Raw genomic sequence first — 18,894 nt, forward strand, 5'->3', positions numbered from 1 at the left:
TTATAACCTGCTTTTCCCTTTTTTCCTTTCAATCAGGACTGAAAGAATATTGGATTTCCTGCCCAGAGGCAAATTCCCTTTAGGGGAAAAAAAAAAAAAAACCTAAATATTCAGGTTTGCTTCTCCGTACCTTTTCGACAAATGGAAAAATTTCAATGTAATGTTATATGAACCTTGACTTACTCTGATTAGGTCTCATTAAAGAGACAATGAGAAAAAGCAGATGACAGAGCAAAAGCAGAGGTCTGGGCAAAGGTAACAAACACAGGACTTAGCACTTCCTTCCAGAACCTAGAACCTGGAAATTGTGAAAAGGAGCTAAAGCAGCACGTCAGAGACCTCTGCTCCATGCCATCAATGAAGCTAAAGCTGAGTAAACCTATGTATTAAGAAGTCTGCAAGTGGGACTTTGATAAACAATGTTTTCAGCAGCTCTACCATCTTATGCATCCAAGTATTTAGTGTCCCTAGGACTAATGGGACCCAGAAAGTAGGAGTCAACAAGTTCAAACTATAAAATCATAAATGCACTAAATTTGTGAATGTGCAAATAGATGTAAACAAAAACACCTGTTAGCATGTAATTCTTACGCTACAAAGCAAAATAAGTATACTAGCATGTTTTGAAACTTGAGATTTATCCTGAAAAGTCTCTCATAAATAGAACTTACATAACTGAAAACTAAGCATATAATATAATCATTGCTATTTTAAAATGTGAAAAACATCATTGATATTCTCTTTAGGTGTATATTATAATTATTGCTTTAAGTTTGGGAGTTATAAGAACTATTTATAAAGATTTTTACATATTTATCCTCATTATCAGTGCCCCAGTCATACTTTTCCCATAAGGTCTTAAATTACTTAGCAACAAATTATCCTACAGGCAGGTAAGCTCCATGTTGAGACAAAGCATTACATACACAGTATCATACAGAACCATGGCCTCTCTTTCAGTTTTCAACCACTGATCTATTCATTCTAATTTCACTGTGTTAAACATGAAAATTTCCTTCATATTCAATGTTAATATTTTACCACAGTCTACAGTTTGAGCACAAAGAAATCGTACTTAGAAAATAAACTCAGTGCCAGGGTACATTAGGACCTTCATGGGTCCTGGGTATTTTTGCCTTCTTAGACCCCTTCCTCCTTAAAAATAATAAAAATTATATTTTACAACTGTCTTTTTACAAAGATGAATAAATTAATATTATATATTCAAAATTCTTTTACCTAAAAGTTCATGTTTTCCTTCTACTATTAGTAGAAATTCAAATATCATGTGGGCCCTACACACTGTGTTAATAGACAAGTCGGCCCCGCTAAGCACCCTGGACAAATGTAAGATGTCTCCGCTAGAGATGGAATGAAACCACTCTTGAGTTCAGTATTTCTTAAATCTGGCCACAAACTAGAATCTTCTGGAGAAGTTTTAAAAAATAAAGTATACTCATACTCAGACCCCATGTCAGAAAATAATTAAATTCATCTTGTGTGGGTTCCCAGAGAATCTATATTTTCAAAATCTTTCCAGGTGATTATAATGTACAGTTCAAAATAAAAACCCTTGTCTTATATTTCTTTAGACATTCATAACCCAGTTCTTCGGAAGGTGACTTGCATTCGTAAAGCAATCCAAAACTGCTACAAGAGAAGGAGGAGAATGAGCAGGGAGGCGAGGAGAAGAATGGCAACAACAACAAAGAAAGGGACTCACTATGTGCTGCAGCTTTGAGCTTTCTCATATGCAGAGCACGACTTTAATCTCAGCCCCATCACTAGGACTCCTTTATAAGGCAGTGAGTAACAACTCTTCGCTTTGTTATTTCATTTGTACTTTCAGGAGCAATAAGCCTTAGGTAGAGGGGGGATGAAATCACATTTACTGATGTATTTTTGTACTGAAACAGATATACGCTTTCTCTCTGAATATCTGAGCTCACTGACTCTAAAGGACTCAGTACCACGGATACAAGTGAGAAGCTGAAGCCAATCAGCACGATGTCAGGACCTGTGGGAAACAGATGAACCGCCTACATGGAGACCAGGATCTTTGAAAGTGGGGATCAGCTCCAAATTTAGGGGGCCTGGTGGAATTAAGATAAAATTTATATGTGTTGGAAAAAGTGAAAGAGCCTGAAATTTAACAGCAAATCCAAATACTCAAGCTGAGCAAATTATATGACTCTGAGTACAACTGGCAAAACTATACCTTTCTGCTAACTTGGTGCTTCTTTTAGGTCAGTCTTTGAAGATCTAAGAGCACAAACAGACTAAACCTCTGTTGAAAACCTTCTTATTTCCACATGTTCTCTGAAATCAAGCCTAAGACCTGACAGAAAGCAGTTTGGTATTTGAATCAGGTTTGTGAATTAGGGATGACTGATAAAGAAACTAAAAATAATCAAAAGGCAAAGCAAAAAAAAAGAAAAAATCAGATGGGAAGAAACAGGAATGAAAGTTCCTCAAAAGTAAAAGTAAAAATGATAAGCTGTCAAGCGGAAAGGAACTTTCCATTTGATATAGAAAAAAAAACTATCCTGAGTGATTCAGGGTGCTAAGGTAGAAAAATTTCCTCTCTATGGTCTCTTTCCTCTTGTTCTTGCCCAACTGTGTTAACAAAGAAAGAAAAACTGAATGAGTTAAGACCCAGTAAGAATCATAACTGCAAAAGTCAGCAGTCACAGAAACAAGCTCCTACACTTTAGCTTGATTTGTAGAAAGAAACGGACAACCGAAGGCAGAAAAGAAAGTAGCTTCAAAATCAAGTAGTACAGGGTTTCCCTGGTGGCGCAGTGGTTAAGAATCCGCCTGCCAATGCAGGGGACACGGGTTCAAGCCCTGATCCAGGAAGATGTCACATGCCTGCAGAGCAACTAAGCCCCTGAGCCACAACTACTGAAGCCTGCACACCTGGAGTCCGTGCTCTGCAACAAGAGAAGCCACCGCAATGAGAAGCCCACACACCACAACGAAGAGAAGCCCCAGCTCGCCGCAACTAGAGAAAGCCCATGCGCAGCAATGAAGACCCAATGCAGCCAAAAATAAATAAATAAAATAAATTTATTAAAAAAAGAAGATACATGCACCCCAATGTTCATAACAGCACTATTTACAACAGCCAAGACATGGAAACAACCTAAATGTCCATTGACAAGTGAATGGATAAAGAAGATGTGGTATATACAATGGAATATTAGCCATAAAAAAGAATGAAATAATGTCATTTGCAGCAACATGGATGGACCTAGAGATTGTCATATTAAGCGAAGCAAGTCAGACACAGACAAATATCATATGATATCACCTATATGTAGAATCTAAAATATGATACAAATGAACTTATTTACAAAACAGAAACAGACTCACAGATATAGAAAACAAACTTATGGTTACCAAAAGGGAAAGGTGGGGAAGTGATAAATTAGGAATTTGGGATTAGCAGACACCACTATATATGAAATAGATAAACAACAGGTCCTACTGTATATTCAATATCTTATAATAACCTATAATTGAAAGAATATGAAAAAGAGTACATATTATATATATATATATATATATATAACTAAATCACTTCACTGTACACTGGAAACTAACACAACATTGTAAATCAACTATACTTCAATTAAAAAAAAAAAGATTCACTCAGCCCAGGTATCATCTCATTCAGGTAACCCCTCCCTCCTCTGCTGGATCTTTAACTCCTTGATGATAGGGCCAATGGCCTATTCATCTTTACATCCTTTGCAGAGTACCAAGCATGGAGCAAACCCTCAATAAGTGTGTGCTGCACACATAAATTAACGAATGAGTGAACTCCCTATCTCATTTGCTCAAAGAAAACCTCATTCTGTACAGACATCACCTGGGATGTCATAAATTACCTTCCCATTTCCAAAGTAGGAGAGCATAAAAGGAAATATAGAAAATTTCTATAATTCTACAAGGAAAAATCAATTAGCATATAAGTGTTTGTAAAATAATAGCCATTTATAATAATAAATGTTTCAAATAACTGAAATACTTGTGGGGGGGAAAATGTATGACCACCACCATGTTGGGAAGTAAAGTTAATCTCGCACTTACTTCAGCTAGTCTTGAATGTTTGTGGACCACCTCTGTTTTATTCATTGGCGTGAGCTGTTGCAAAACACTTCGGCTATTTGTCAAAGCCCGTGTCAATCGGGCAAATTTTGTCCAACCTTAAAAATAAGGAAAGAAAGTCTCAGTTTTTCACACGTCATGAATATGGAAGCCCACATTCTTGCTAATATTCAAGGGATCTCAGAAATAGCATAACATGCGGAACTAATGAAAAGTATCAATCTAAAGCGCTTAATTTCTACACAGACATCATCATATATTTCAAGTGCAGTTATAAAATGGTAAGTAATTTTCATGTGTGATCTTTGTGTTTTGCTCATATCTATCATATAGTCCCTATAGCCAGGTAGCTAGTTGTCCACAAGATTCTGTCCTCCCCCTTGCATTGTATAGGTTTGTTACTGGGAAACAGCTGCCCAGCCAGGAATACATTTCCCAGCATTTGTTGCATCTAGGTGTGGGCCTGTCCCTAGTCCTCACCAATGGATTGAGACAGAACTGATGTGTGTCACCTCCATGCATGCAATAACTTAAGAAGCAAGCGAAACTTCTCCATACTTTCTCCATCCTTCTACCAGCTGGATGCAAGTGACAAAATCCCAGGGGAGGGCAAAGCCACTGAATCAGTGCATAGAAGAACGCCATATGTCAAAGATCAACCTCCTTGGATTGTCATATGAGTAAGAAATATGCTTCTATTGTGTTAAACCACTTAAAGTTGGGGGGTTATTTACTATAGCAGGTAGTATTACCCTAATAAAAACAGTCCTATCGTATACTTATGTGAAGATATATACACATAAGAGAATAAAGCCCAATTTCAACAAATCTCACATACTATGGTTCTTATCACACACCTCCATCTTCTTTGTAACGTAGCAAAGGTTCTCTCTTATTAACAATTTCATTGATATTTAAAGACTATTTTTGGAATATCTAGAATCCTTAATAATGTTTTCCAAAAGAGTAGTAACCTTAACTTCTGAGGGGAAGGAATGTGAATTTAATAGGAAAGAAATTTCTTCCATTATTTCCAATATTAAAATCATTAATTTTTCATTATTAAGCTAATTAACTTCAAGGAAATGTCAATGAGACATGAACAAGTAGGACAAAACAAGCCACACTCTGTTCGTATCTCAATTATCCTTTCTCTAGGTATCCCAAAAAGCTCTAATCTATTATGGACTCCATTAAGACCATTTGATAGTTTCCATGGTATTACCTTTAACTAGGGTATTTACCAAACAACTCCTTAAAAATGAAAACCCCTGATGGTCCAAAGCAATGACTCTAATGGTAATGATGAACTTTCAAGACAATGCGACAGAAAATGAAAGAAGAAATCCTGGGCAGGCACCAACCAAATGTCTTTCAAACCATACCAGGTAGGTGACATCATACTTTACTGCTATTCTTCAATCTAACTTTGACTTCAATTAGGCTTTGTACTGCCCCACCAATTTAGCTCTTTCTATGGTATCAACAATTGGATTGGGGAAAAAAGTAAACTGGCATTGGTTAATAGAAGATCTTTTATTCTTTTTCATTAATGGGCCTCATCCTAGTGACTAGAACAGAAAATGTTAGGCTTTGGGAATTGTATGCAACCCTAAGCCTTGCCCTGTGCAATGTTCTGGAGAAACAAAGCAGCACCAGATATGCCACCAACTCTCTAAGAATTCAACATCAATGCAAAAGACCATCATGCAATCTATACCACCAACTTAGATTTTTCTTCTAAGCACTAGACCTATGTATCTAATTGGCCATTGGCCACCTCTTACTCAGATGTTCTACTCTTAACATGTTCAAAATCAATCTTATCATCACCTTCTCCCCCCATCTCCAACTCTGCATATTTAATATATTCTTGGTCTTAGTGAATGGCCCCATGATATTTCCAGCTGTCCGAATCAGAAACTTGAGATTCACCATCCTCCTTCACTATTACCTCCACCCCCCATACACATATCCAATCCCTTCCAGGACTTACAGACTATAACTTATCAATAAATACCCTCAAATTTAATCTCCCCTCTCCATCCCTAATATGTTAGACAATATATCATCTTTCACCTGAGTTAGACAGTAGCTCCTAAAAACCATTGCCGCTGCTCTCTGACCACATACTCTCCAAACAACTCTGCACGTTGCTGCCAGAGCCCTTCCTACAGCACAAATCTTACCATGCATTTCTCCCATTTTAAGTTCTTTAAGAGATCCCTGGAAGCCTTCAGGATAACACTGAATATCCTTGGTATACATGTCATTTAGTTTCTGACCCTAAAGATTTGCTCTGCTTCCATCTCCTTCCACTCCTTCATACACGCTCTGTATTCTGGCCTCACTCAAATCAATAACAAATTAAAAGAACAAATGCAAAAGTAAAATTAAATCCACCAGGAATTCTTTGTACACCCTATGACATTCAATGCTTTCATGCTTTCACATGTTATAACCACTCTGTCTACCTGAAATGCTTTTTCCCTCTCCATCTGTCTGGCTAATGCTTACTGGTACCCCCAAACTCAGTTAAAGCATTCTGAGATCCACTGGTAGCTTCTTGGATCCACTCATGAGAGAGGTGCACTCTCCTCTGTGTATTCACACCACAGAATACATACCTCACATGGCACTAACAATACGAATGCAGTTGTTGATAAGCATGTCAGTCACTCCCACTAAACTACCATCACCTCTCCATTCTCAGCACTTGGTAGAGGCCTGCCATAAAATAGGCCTTTAATTGATTGACTAATTAATTAAGTTATTTGTAACTTTAAAAATAAGATTTAAAAATAAGCTCCATTTGTATTATCATGAACATAAACATGAAATATGTTTTATTATCACTGGGTTTTGGTTTGGTTTTTGCTTTATTGGGTTAAAATGGTGAGGATGTCTTCAGGTGACAGTAACTATGTTGGCAACAGTTACATTAAAATATTTCCTGTTGATCATTTCTCTTCTGCATCAAATGAATATTAAAATTGCATTGAATATTTCTAGAAACTTCCAAGTCAATCTTGATTTCAGTTTCTTTTTTTTTTTGGCTGTGCTGCAAGGCTTGCAAGATCTTAGTTCCCTGACCAGTGATCAAACCCAGGCCCTCAGCAGTGAAAGGGCAGAGTCCTAACCACTGGGCCACCAGGGAATTCCCACAAGTCAATCTTATACTTACTGAAGATTCATATCTCTAAGATAGATAATGTTGCACCGCTTAGTACATCTGATTATTGGATTAAAAGAGAAGCCCAGTTTCATTCCCTGTGTGTGATAAAGTTTATTCAGAAAATATTTTCAAAAAATAAAAGGAGATATTGAAGGAATGAATTCAATAACACATGGAAGAAAACAAATCATCAAACGCTATGTGTTCTCTCCTTCTCTAGGATCATAAAAAGAAGTAAACTTGTGAGGAAGGAGAAACACGATGATGAAAGCTTATTGTCATCCTCTGGTTTTCTATTTCAAGCATCATGAGCACACACTACTGTTTCTTAATGAGGAAGCAGCAGTTCCTCATTTAAATATGAAACAAATGTGCCTGTGTAGGTGTATCTCATTTTACACATGAAGTCAATAAAATCAAGAAATATTTCATCCCTTTACCTTATTTCAATTTCCTAAAGGAAGAAAAAGCTTTAAAACTGTGAAAATAAAACACCAACATTTTTCTCCATGGTAAAAATAGGACTATCATTGATTAAACAGCAGAATGAAACTGAAAGAAAAATGTTAATTCTTCATTCTAAAAATTTTCACACAGTGTATTCTGAGTGAGACCACCCTTAAATATAGATGAAAAGGGAGTTTACAGCATGATATGACTTTCAGGTGTCAGATCTTATTCTTTCTATCCCCGGTTGTCTAGTTCCATGACTGGCACACACTGGGCACTAGAAAAATTTTTGAATGAATGAATGAGAACATCAGTAGAAAAGTTAAATAGAAATTAACACAGCATCCCACATTATATGTAGTTAAAATTAGAATATAAAGAAGGAAATATGTTCAGCTCTTAGCAGATACTAATATAACTCATTGGTATTGTGAAAGAAGGGCTTTGGGTTGGAGAAGGTAGAAACAGTGTGGTAGAGGGTTGAGGAGGAAGTGTGTGGAGGATTATAATTTTTCCCTCAAAAAGAGGAGTTGGGAGCTGCTAACAGAAAAAAAAAAGATGGTGACAGTTGTCAAACTGACTCAGACTTACTCAAAGAGAGAAATTTAGGAGGAAATACTTGGGAAGGGTTCTTGCTAGAGAAAGCAAAGGCAGTGGTCTAATCAAGTAACCATTTACGAGCTTTGATATCAAAATGCCCTTGGAACTGGAAAACAAATGCAAAGCTGAGGAATGTTTTGTTTCACGTTTAAATCAAAGGGAGCACAAAAAGATGCACTCCCTGAACTGCTCAGAGATCTTTTTGTCTCTGGTTAGGACTTTCTTGCAGTCCTCAGTTCTAAACAGTTAGCATTTTTCTCAAGACCCCTATGCCACCCCTCTGTCCTCACTCTCAGCAGATTAGTTTATCAAATATATTACTGAAAAACCATAAGATGCGGCAGAGTCAAGATGGCGGAGTAGGAGGATGTGGAGTTAGCATCTCCTCATAACTAGGGCACCTACTAGGCGCTGGTGGGAGACCTCGGACACCTAAGGGGATGCGAGGAATCCCCACGTGATGAGGTAAGACGTGGGAAGGAGCGGGGGGAGGAAAAGTGGAGGCAGGATGGGACCAGCACACCTAAGAGGGGGCTGTGGGAGGGGAGAGGTTCCCACACTTGGAGGGGCCCACTAACAGCAAGGGGATCAGCAGGGAAGAAGAGGGACCTTCGGGGGATCGGGGAATCAGAAGGGAATGCAGCCGACGCCTCCTCCACCTGCTTGGGTACTGGCAAGCCTGCTGGGGTCCCGGGCCTGAGCTGCCCAGCCCCCTCTGCCCCGCCAAGGCCTCTTCCAGCTGCGTGGGTCCCAGGCCTGAGCCCTGTCTCCCCCAGGGCTCCCTCTGCCCGCGTGGGTCCTGGACCTGAGCCCTGCCTCAGCTGAGGCCTCCGCCGGACGCATGGGTCCCAGCAGACCTCAGTACTGCCCCCCAACAAAGCCTCCACGGGCAGCGCAGTTCCCAGCAGGCCTGAGCACTGGCCTCCCCGAAAGCCACCATGGGCCACACAGGTCCCGACAGCCCATGCACTGCCCCAACAAAGCCTCTTCCGGCCAAGTGGGTCCTGGGCCTGAGCCCCACCCTCGCCAAAGCTTCCAAGGGCCACGCGGGTGCTGACAGCCCGAGTGCCGCCCCTGACAGGGCCTCCTCTGGTGACGTGGGTCAAGGTGGGCCAAATGCCACCCCTCTCCAAGGCTTCCTCTAGCTGCACTGGCCCCTGTGGGTGCGCCTGTGGAGGCCTGTGCCCCAGGTGGCCTGCATGGGCACATGTGCTCCAGGCCAACTCCAGGAAGAAACACTGATGAGAACACATGCAGAGGTGGGGCTGAAAAAATGGGTCCAGAGACCTACAGGGGAGGCAAGGGTAGGCTGTAGCTCACGATGGGGGCAAGGACACTGATAGAGGAGGTACCAGGGAATTTTTTATTTTTATTAATTTTTTATTTTCTTGTTTATTTTATTTTTGCTGGTGTGGTTCTGTTTTGTTTTGTTGTTGTCTCATTTTTATTGTTATTTTTTCTAATATATTTTTTATTTTTCTAATTTTATTTTTTATTCTTTGTTATTGTTCTGCTCTTTTCTGTTTGTTGCTTTTTTTTTTCCTGCCACACTGCATGGCTTGCAGAGTCTTGATTCCCAGGCCAGAGGTAGGACCTGAGCTCCTGTGGTGAGAGCACCAAGTCCAAGCTGCTGGACTAACAGAGAACTTCAGGTCCCAGGGAATATTAATCAGTGTGAGGTCTCCCGGAGGTCCTCATCTCAGGACGAAGATCCAGCTCCACCCAGCTGCCTGCAAACTCCAGTGCTGAATGCTTAGGGCCAAACAACCAGCAAGACAGGAACACAGCCCCACCCATCCAAAAAAATGAGACAACAAAAAAATATGCTACAGATGAAGGAGCAAGGTAAAAACCTACAAGACCAAATAAATGAGGAGGAAATGGAGAACCTACCTGAAAAAGAATTCAGAGTAATGATAGTAAAGATGATCCAGAATCTCAGAAATAGAATGGAAGCATGGATGGAGAAAATACAAGAAATGTTTAACAAGGACCTATGAGAACTAAAGAGCAAACAAACAGTGATGAACAACACAATAAATGAAATGAAAAATACACTAGAAGGAATCAATAGTAGAATAACTGAGACAGAAGAACGAATGAGCTGAAAGATAGAATGGTGGAAATAGCCGCTGCAGAGCAGATTAAAGAAAAAAGAATTGAAAAGAAATGAGGACAGTCTCAGAGACCTCTGGGACAACACTAAGTGCACCAACATTCGAATTATAGGGGTCCCAGAAGAAGAAGAGAAAGAGAAAGGGTCTCAGGAAATATTTGAAGAGATTATAGTCAAAAACTTCCCTAACACAGGAAGGAAAATAGCCACCCAAGTGCAGGAAGCACAGGGAGTCCCATACAGGAGAAACACACCAAGACACATATTAATCAAACTAACAAAAATTAAATTCAAAGAAAAAATATTAAAAGCAACAAGGGAAAAGCAATAAAATAACATACAAGGAATCTCCATAAGGTTATCAGCTGATTTTTCAGCAGAAACTCTGCAGGCCAGAAGGGAGTGGCAGGACATATTTAAAGTGATGAAAGGGAAAAACCTACACCCAAGATTACTCTACCCAGCAAGGATCTCATTCAGATTTGGTAGAGAAATCAAAGCTTTACTGACAAGCAAAAGCTAAGAGAATTCAGCACCACCAAACCAGCTTTACAACAAATGCCAAAGGAACTTCTCTAGGCGGAAAACACAAGAGAAGAAAAAAACCTACAAAAACAAACCCAAAACAATAAAGAAAATGGTAGTAGGAACATACATATTGATAATTACCTTAAATGTAAATGGATTAAATGCTTCAACCAAAAGACACAGACTGGCTGAATGGATACAAAAACAAGATATATATATAAATGCTGTCTACAAGAGACCCACTTCAGACCTAGAGACACACACAGACTGAAAGTGAGGGGATGGAAAAAGATATTCCATAGCAAACATCATTCTCAAAGGTGAAAAACTGAAAGTATTTCCTCTAAGATCAGGAACAAGACAAGAATGTCCACTCTCACCACTATTATTCAACATAGTTTTGGAAGTCCTAGCTACGGCAATCAGAGAAGAAAAAGAAATAAAAGGAATCCAAATTGGAAAAGAAGTAAAATTGTCACTGTTTGCAGATGACATGATACTATACATAGAAAATCCTAAAGATGCCACCAGAAAAATACTAGAGTTAATCAATGAATTTGGTAAAGTTGCAGGATACAAAATTAATGCACAGAAATCTCTTGCATTCCTACACACTAACAACAAAAGATCAAAAAGAGAAATTATGGAAACAACCCCATTTACCATTGCAACAAAAAGAATAAAATACCTAGGAATAAACCCACCTAAGGAGGTAAAGGACCTATACTCAGAAAACTATAAGACACTGATGAAAGAAATCAAAGACAACACAAACAGACGGAGAGATATACCATGTTCTTGAATTGGAAGAATCAATATTGTGAAAATGACTATACAACCCAAAGCAATCTACAGATTCAATGCAATCCCTACCAAATTACCAGTGGAATTTTTCACAGAATTAGAACAAAAAACTTTACCATTTGTATGGACACACAAAAGACCCTGAATAGCCAAAACAATCTTGAGAAAGAAAAATGGAGCTGGAGGAATCAGGCTCCCTGACTTCAGACTATACTACAAAGCTACAGTAATCAAGACAGTATTGTCCTGGCACAAAAACAGAAATATAGATCAATGCAACAGGATAGAAAGCCCAGAGGTAAACCCACACACCTATAGTCACCTAATATATAACAAAGGAGGCAACAAGGATATACAATATACAGGAGACTGGAGAAAAGACAGTCTCTTCAATAAGTGGTGCTGGGAAAACTGGACAGCTACATGTAAAAGAATGAAATTAGAACACTCCCTAACACCATACACAAAAATAAACTCAAAATGGATTAAAGACCTAAATGTAAGACCAGACACTACAAAATTCTTGGAGGAAAACATAGGAAGAAAACTCTTTGACATAAATCACAGCAAGATCTTTTTTGACCCACCTCCTAGAGTAATGAAAATAAAAGCAAAAATAAACAAATGGGACCTAATGAAACTTTAAAGCTTTTGCACAGCAGAGAAACCCATAAACATGATGAAAAGACAACTCTCAGGATGGGAGAAAATATTTGCAAATGAAGTAACTGACAAGGGATTAATCTCCAAAATATACAAACAGCTCATGCAACTCAATATCAAGAAAACAAACAACCCAATCAAAAAATGGGCAGAAGACCTAAATAGACATTTCTTGAAAGAAGACATACAGATGGTCAAGAGGCACATGAAAAGGTGCACAACATCACTAATTATTAGAGAAATGCAGATCAAAACTACAATGAGGTATCACCTCACACCAATCAGACTGGCCATCATCAAAAAGTCTATAACCAATAAATGCTGGAGAGGGTGTGGAGAAAAGAGAACCCTCTTGCACTGTTGGTGGGAATGTAAATTGGTACAGTCACTATGGGGAGCAGTATGGAGGTTCCTTAAAAAACTAAAAGTAGAACTATCATATGACCCAGCAATCCCACTACTGGGCATATACTCAGAGAAAAACGTAATTCAAAAAGACACATGCACCCCAATGTTCATTGCAGCACTATTTATAATAACCAGGACATGGAAGCAATCTAAATGTCCATCGACAGATGAATGGATAAAGATGTGGTACATGTACAGAATAAAATATTACTCAGCCACAAAAAAGAACAAAATTGGGTCATTTGTAGAGACATGGATGTACCTAGAGTCTGTCATACAGAGTTAAGTAAGTCAGAAAGAGAAAAACAAATATCGTATATTAATGCCTATATGTGGAATCTAGAAAAATGGTACAGATGAACCTATTTATAGGGCAGGAATAGAGACGCAGATGTAGAGATCAGATGTGTGAACACGGGGTGGGGAGGGGATGAATTGGGAGACTGGGATTGACATATATACACTACCATGTGCAAAACAGATAGCCAGTTGGAACCTGCTGTATAGGGCAGGGAACGCAGCTCGGTGCTCTGTGGTGACCTAGATGGGTGGGATGGGAGGGAGGGGGGCGGAAGGGAGGCCCCAGAGGGAGAGGACATATGTATACATATAGCACAATCTGATGTTCTCTCTATTACACGATGCTGCCTCATCCTTTCCAGTGGAAACATGTTGCTGGGGTTTGGCCACCCTAATCCCCTGCTCTCCTTTTTCCCTACAAAGATGAAGTTGAGAACACTCTCAACTTGTGCTTTCGTACTGTTTTGAATCAACGGAATTTACTAATAATAATTCAAAGAGGCAAAAGTGTTTTTGTTATCTTTTGTTCCTGGTATTGAGGTCTTAGAACCTCAATACACAACATTGTAAAGCAACTATATCCCAACTTTTAAAAAGTTAAGAAAAGAAAAATCAAAGAACTGAAGACACGAGAAACACAACAGCCTTCAACCTCCCTTCTGTCCCCTCCACCTCAAGACCCACCCACAATGGCACCTGATTCTTGCCTGTACCTTTATTATCTCAGAGAATTAGGCATTTGCTCTTTCCTGATCATGTATATATTCTATTCATGAACATTTAAGTGGTTTCTAGATTTTCCACTATCACTAACAATGCCCCAGTGAATTTTCTTATGCCGATCCCTTTGTGCTCTTGGCAGATCTGGAATTGTGCACGTTATTAGATAGATTAGTTCATTTGATCTGTCAGCGACCCCCTCTGTACAGTCAAACTTTGAAAACGTTGAGCAGCCACACTGTCTAGGTCAGGAAAAAAAGACACATCAGCAATTCTAACTCTTCCCAGCAGTACATTTACTGATCTCACCTTTACTGAGATCTAACTGGTGTGACTGATTATTCAGCACAGTTCGCTGATGTTACTTAGATGTGGTCGATACCGGGCAATGTGAACAGACTGCCTAATATGAAGAGCCTAATAGTTGCTCTATAAGTTGTTCATGGCATTATGAGAACATTTGTTCTCCTAAAAGCTCAGGATGCCAACTCCTTCTTAATAAAACATTAGTTTAGCTCTATTGGGTTGCAATCAACCTCTTTGTCATGGACTGCCTAATCTTAAAAATAAAAGGAAGTCACAAAGGCAGTTCAATCAATCTACCAGACTGCAACACAAGACTCTAATCTATAAGAAAAAAGCTTAGGTAAACAATTATACTCTTGGCCATAGAGACCACATGGTATAATTACTCATATTTCATCTGTTGTTTACTCTCTAAAGAAAACCATTGGCTTCCTACAAGGGGAAGGTTGCTATTTTTGCTGTTATTTTCATTCTACAGGAAGTTTTTTTTGTCTCAATTATTGGCACAAAGATGCCCTAACTATTTGGCACAGGATATTTCACACTGTAAGTGTCTTGGCAGTTTTGGAATCTCTTTGAAAATATTGTACAGTATAAATGGGCAGAGATTAGGACCATCTCTTTTAGAACACATAGGGATAATCAACAGAATGGATTTCTTGGCTGTAATTTTTCCCCTTTGTATTATTATAAATGATGTATCAGGTACCATTGACTGATAATCTGAACAACAGTTCTAAGACCTCAATACCAGGAACAAAAGATAACAAAAACACTTTTGCCTCTTTGAATTATTATTAGTAAATTCCGTTGATTCAAAACAGTACGAAAGCACAAGTTGAGAGTGTTCTCAACTTCATCTTTGTAGGGAAAAAGGAGAGCAGGGGATTAGGGTGGCCAAACCCCAGCAATATGTTTCCACTGGAAAGGATGAGGCAGCATCGTGTAATAGAGAGAACATCAGATTGGAAATCAGTCAGACTGTGGGTGTCAGGATCTTCAACAGTAAAATGGAGATAATAATACTAATTTTCAGAATTATAGGAATGAGCAAAAACGAATACAAAGCTCCTGACACATATTAACTACTCCAACAAAGCTGGTTTTCTTTCCCTTCAATAGTTTCTGCTACCATCCATCATGGTATAAGTCAAAGATATTGTTGACATCACTCAGCGCCATTCACTTCAAAGGGAAAAATTAATCTAGAATGAAGTTTTGGTGATCATAGGATTCATTATAAGAGCTGTGCTCAAACTAGTTGTCTGCCATCATGCTATAGTTACTATCCGAGATACGATTTAGAAATAAAATTCACAGTTAGCCAGTTTAGTCTTTCACCCATATGTCTGAGTGTGGGCCTTTGCTCCAATCACTGGCCTCTTTTCACATTAAGAAGGTAAAATGCCCTTGTTCTGGGATGAAAAATGTTATATCCTGGCTTTCCAATGCATGAATTCCCTTGTTTGTTCTGCATCCTAAAACACCATTTCCTACGTCCTAGGCCAAGCCTTTATTACCTAAGTATTGCTTCAACATTTTGCAAACAACCTCAACCTACTCCCTTGCAAGCATCCTTGGCTCCCTGATCCCTTCTCCTCGATCCCTGAGGAGCTCCCTGATTCTTTTCATCTTGCTCACCTGACCAAATCCCAACTCTGGTTAAATCCAGCTCACCTACTTCAGCATCTATATACCTGTGACTAAACACCGGTGGAGTAAACACATAATCATGCTCATAGATACTAATAAAATGTATGACCACTAGCCTCACATGGACCTTAGTGCTTCACAGCAAACCTGCTGAATTTAACCTTGGCCACTCACTGCTCTACTCTCTACACAACCGTTTCATGCCTCCCCCTCATCTCCTCACCATCCTTACTCTCAGTTGATAACTGTGTTTCCTCTTTTACTGAGAAAATAAGAGCAATCAGAACAAAGCTTCCACTATATATTTACTTGTTTGTCATGCCTCCCCCTCCCCCATTAGTATGCGACAGAAGGAACTTTGTATCTCCAGGACCTACAACAGTCTCTGCACCATAATGTTTGCTCAATCAGCATTTTTGGTTGGGGAAAAAAAAATAGATAAAATAAACAAAAAGAACAAATACTCCTAGAAGAGTCATAAGAAGGCTCATGTTAAGTAACTCTGTTGCCCAAGGCTGAATCAAAAGTAAGATAACTGTGTCCAAGTTCAATGCTCTAGACTCAAATCATTTTGATATTATGGTATTATCATGAAATCTCATCTGCTCTTTCCCAAAAGTTCCACGGTCCCCTTGGCTCAATTTAAAAAGTTGAAAGATACATTTTTGTGCCAAGTTTTCAAAACATACTTTCTGATACTGCTAGCTTCACAGGGATAGGACGATTGCTTAAGGTCATAAATATTTTATTTCTCTTGAATTTTTCATATATTTACAACTCGCATGAATAATAGAAAGTAGCTCATATACACCATTCATAGTTACATGGTGCAATACTTTTTCAGAAATCTGTTATGTATTTGAAAGGTGTGGAGGAGTCTCAAAATAAAAGTCTATTTAAAATAAGTTCTTCCACTACAAATTCTGGCACTGGAAAGAGATATTTTACTCTAATCCTTTTCACAATGGGGTTTGATTTTCCCTATAAATTCTAATTTACATCTCTGTTGAACACATAGCTCAAAAATCAAGTGGTCTGAGTTGTCTGGAGTTTGTTTGAATGGAGTTCATTTTTGTAAGAATAAAATTATGCATTTAAAAGAAAAGCTCAATGAGTGGATGTGAGAAGGCAGAGAGATGGAGGTAGAGGCAGATAAATGGAGTGGTACTAACTTGAGAAATAAAGGTCAACCCTTCAGTATTAGCACCCTTTCCCCAGTCTCATTGTAAAATGCTGCCAACTTTCAGTTTCCATAAATAGACACCATCATTAAAGTTCAGCAGGTCAGAACTGTGAGAAAGTACTATACTTTTCTTGGCCAACTTTAGCTGTGCCATGAAATCACTTAAAGTAAATGAGAAAAAACAATAATCATCAAATATAAATGTAAATAAAAGTGTAAATATTTTTGAGGGAAAAGTCTATGACATAAAAGCTTTTTACTCAGTCTGACTATCATTCACGTGTGATGGCAGGAGAAATTCATTTGAAGAATATGTTAGGTCACAAGTCATATGCCAATCATTTATATTTTATCTTAAAATATAGCTCTTTAGCAAAATTTACAAACAACCCATGTAGCTCAATATCAAAAAACCAAACAACTCGATCAAAAAATATGCAGAAGACCTAAATAAACATTTCTCCAAAGACATACAGATGGCCAAGAGGCACATGGAAAGATGCTCAACATCGTTAATTATTAAAGAAATGCAAATCAAAACTACAATGAGATATCACCTCACACCAGTCAGAATGGTCATCATCAAAATGTCTACAAGGGAACCCTCCTACACTGTTGGTGGGAATGTAAATTGGTACAGCCACTGTGGAGAACAGTATGGAGGTTCCTTAAAAACTAAAAATAGAGCTACCCTATGACCCAGCAATCCCACTCCTAGGCATATATCCAGAGAAAACCATAATTCAAAAAGTTGCATGCACCCTGATGTTCATTACAGCACTGTTTACAATAGCCAGGACATGGAAACAATGTAAATGTCCATAGACAGAGGAATGGATAAAGAAGATCTGGTACATATATACAATAGAATATTACTCAGCCATAAAAAAGAATGAAATAGTGCCATTTGCAGAGACGTGGATGGACCTAGAGATTGTCATACAGAGTGAAGTAAGTCAGAAAGAAAAACAAATATCAAATAATATCACTTATATGTGGATTCTAGAAAAATGGTACAGATGAACTTATCGGCAAAGCAGAAATACAGTCACAGATGTAAAGAACAAACTTATGGTTACCAAGGGGGGAAGAGGGGTGGGATGAACTGGGAGATTGGGATTGACATATATATAAACTACAAATAATAAATGCTGGAGAGCAATCCCACTCCTGGGCATATATCCAGAGAAAAACGTGATTTGAAAGGTTACATGCACCTCAGTGTTCATTGCAGTACTGTTGACAATAGCCAAGACATGGAAGCAACCTAAATGTCCATCAACAGGTGAATGGATATAGAAGATGTGATACATACATACAATGGAATATTACTCAGCCATTAAAAAGAATGAAATAATGCCATCTGCAGCAACATGGATGGACCTGGAGATTATCATACTAAGTGAAGTACGTCAGACAGAGAAAGACAAATATTATATGATATTGCTATTCGCAGAATCTAAAAAAAAAAGATACAAACGAACTTATTTACAAAACAGAAACAGACTCACAGACTTAGAGAACAAACTTATAGTTACCAAAGGGGAAGGGTGGGGAGGAGGGACAGATTGGGAATTTGGGATTGACATGTACACACTGCTATATTTGAAATAGATAACCAGCAAGGACCTACTGTATAGCACAGGAAACTCTGCTCAATACTCTGTAATAACCTAAATAGGAAAATAATTTTAAAAAGAATAGATACATGTACATGTGTATAACTGAGTCACTTCGCTGTACACCTGAAACTAACACAACATTGTTAATCAACTCTACTCCAATATAAAATAAATTTTTTAAAAAATATATATAGCACTTTAAGATACAGTCAGCTATTAGCTGCAGGTTTTCCATAGATGTTTCTCATCAAGT

The 18,894-nt window shown here is 38.5% G+C and overlaps 1 protein-coding gene across 5 annotated transcripts in view; it reads right to left on the minus strand.

Moving 5' to 3' along the window:
- The window catches only part of KCNH5 (potassium voltage-gated channel subfamily H member 5), a 482,529-nt gene that overhangs the window by 266,782 nt on the left and 196,853 nt on the right, over window positions 1-18,894 (minus strand). For all 5 annotated transcript variants that reach the window (XM_060294881.1, XM_060294883.1, XM_060294880.1 and 2 more), the window contains one exon: window positions 4,096-4,211. In XM_060294881.1, coding sequence (XP_060150864.1) covers window positions 4,096-4,211 — 116 coding nt within the window. The remainder of the gene's footprint in view (window positions 1-4,095; window positions 4,212-18,894) is intronic.

The sequence above is a fragment of the Globicephala melas genome, chromosome 2, assembly GCF_963455315.2.
Source record: "Globicephala melas chromosome 2, mGloMel1.2, whole genome shotgun sequence".
Lineage (NCBI taxonomy): Eukaryota > Metazoa > Chordata > Mammalia > Artiodactyla > Delphinidae > Globicephala > Globicephala melas.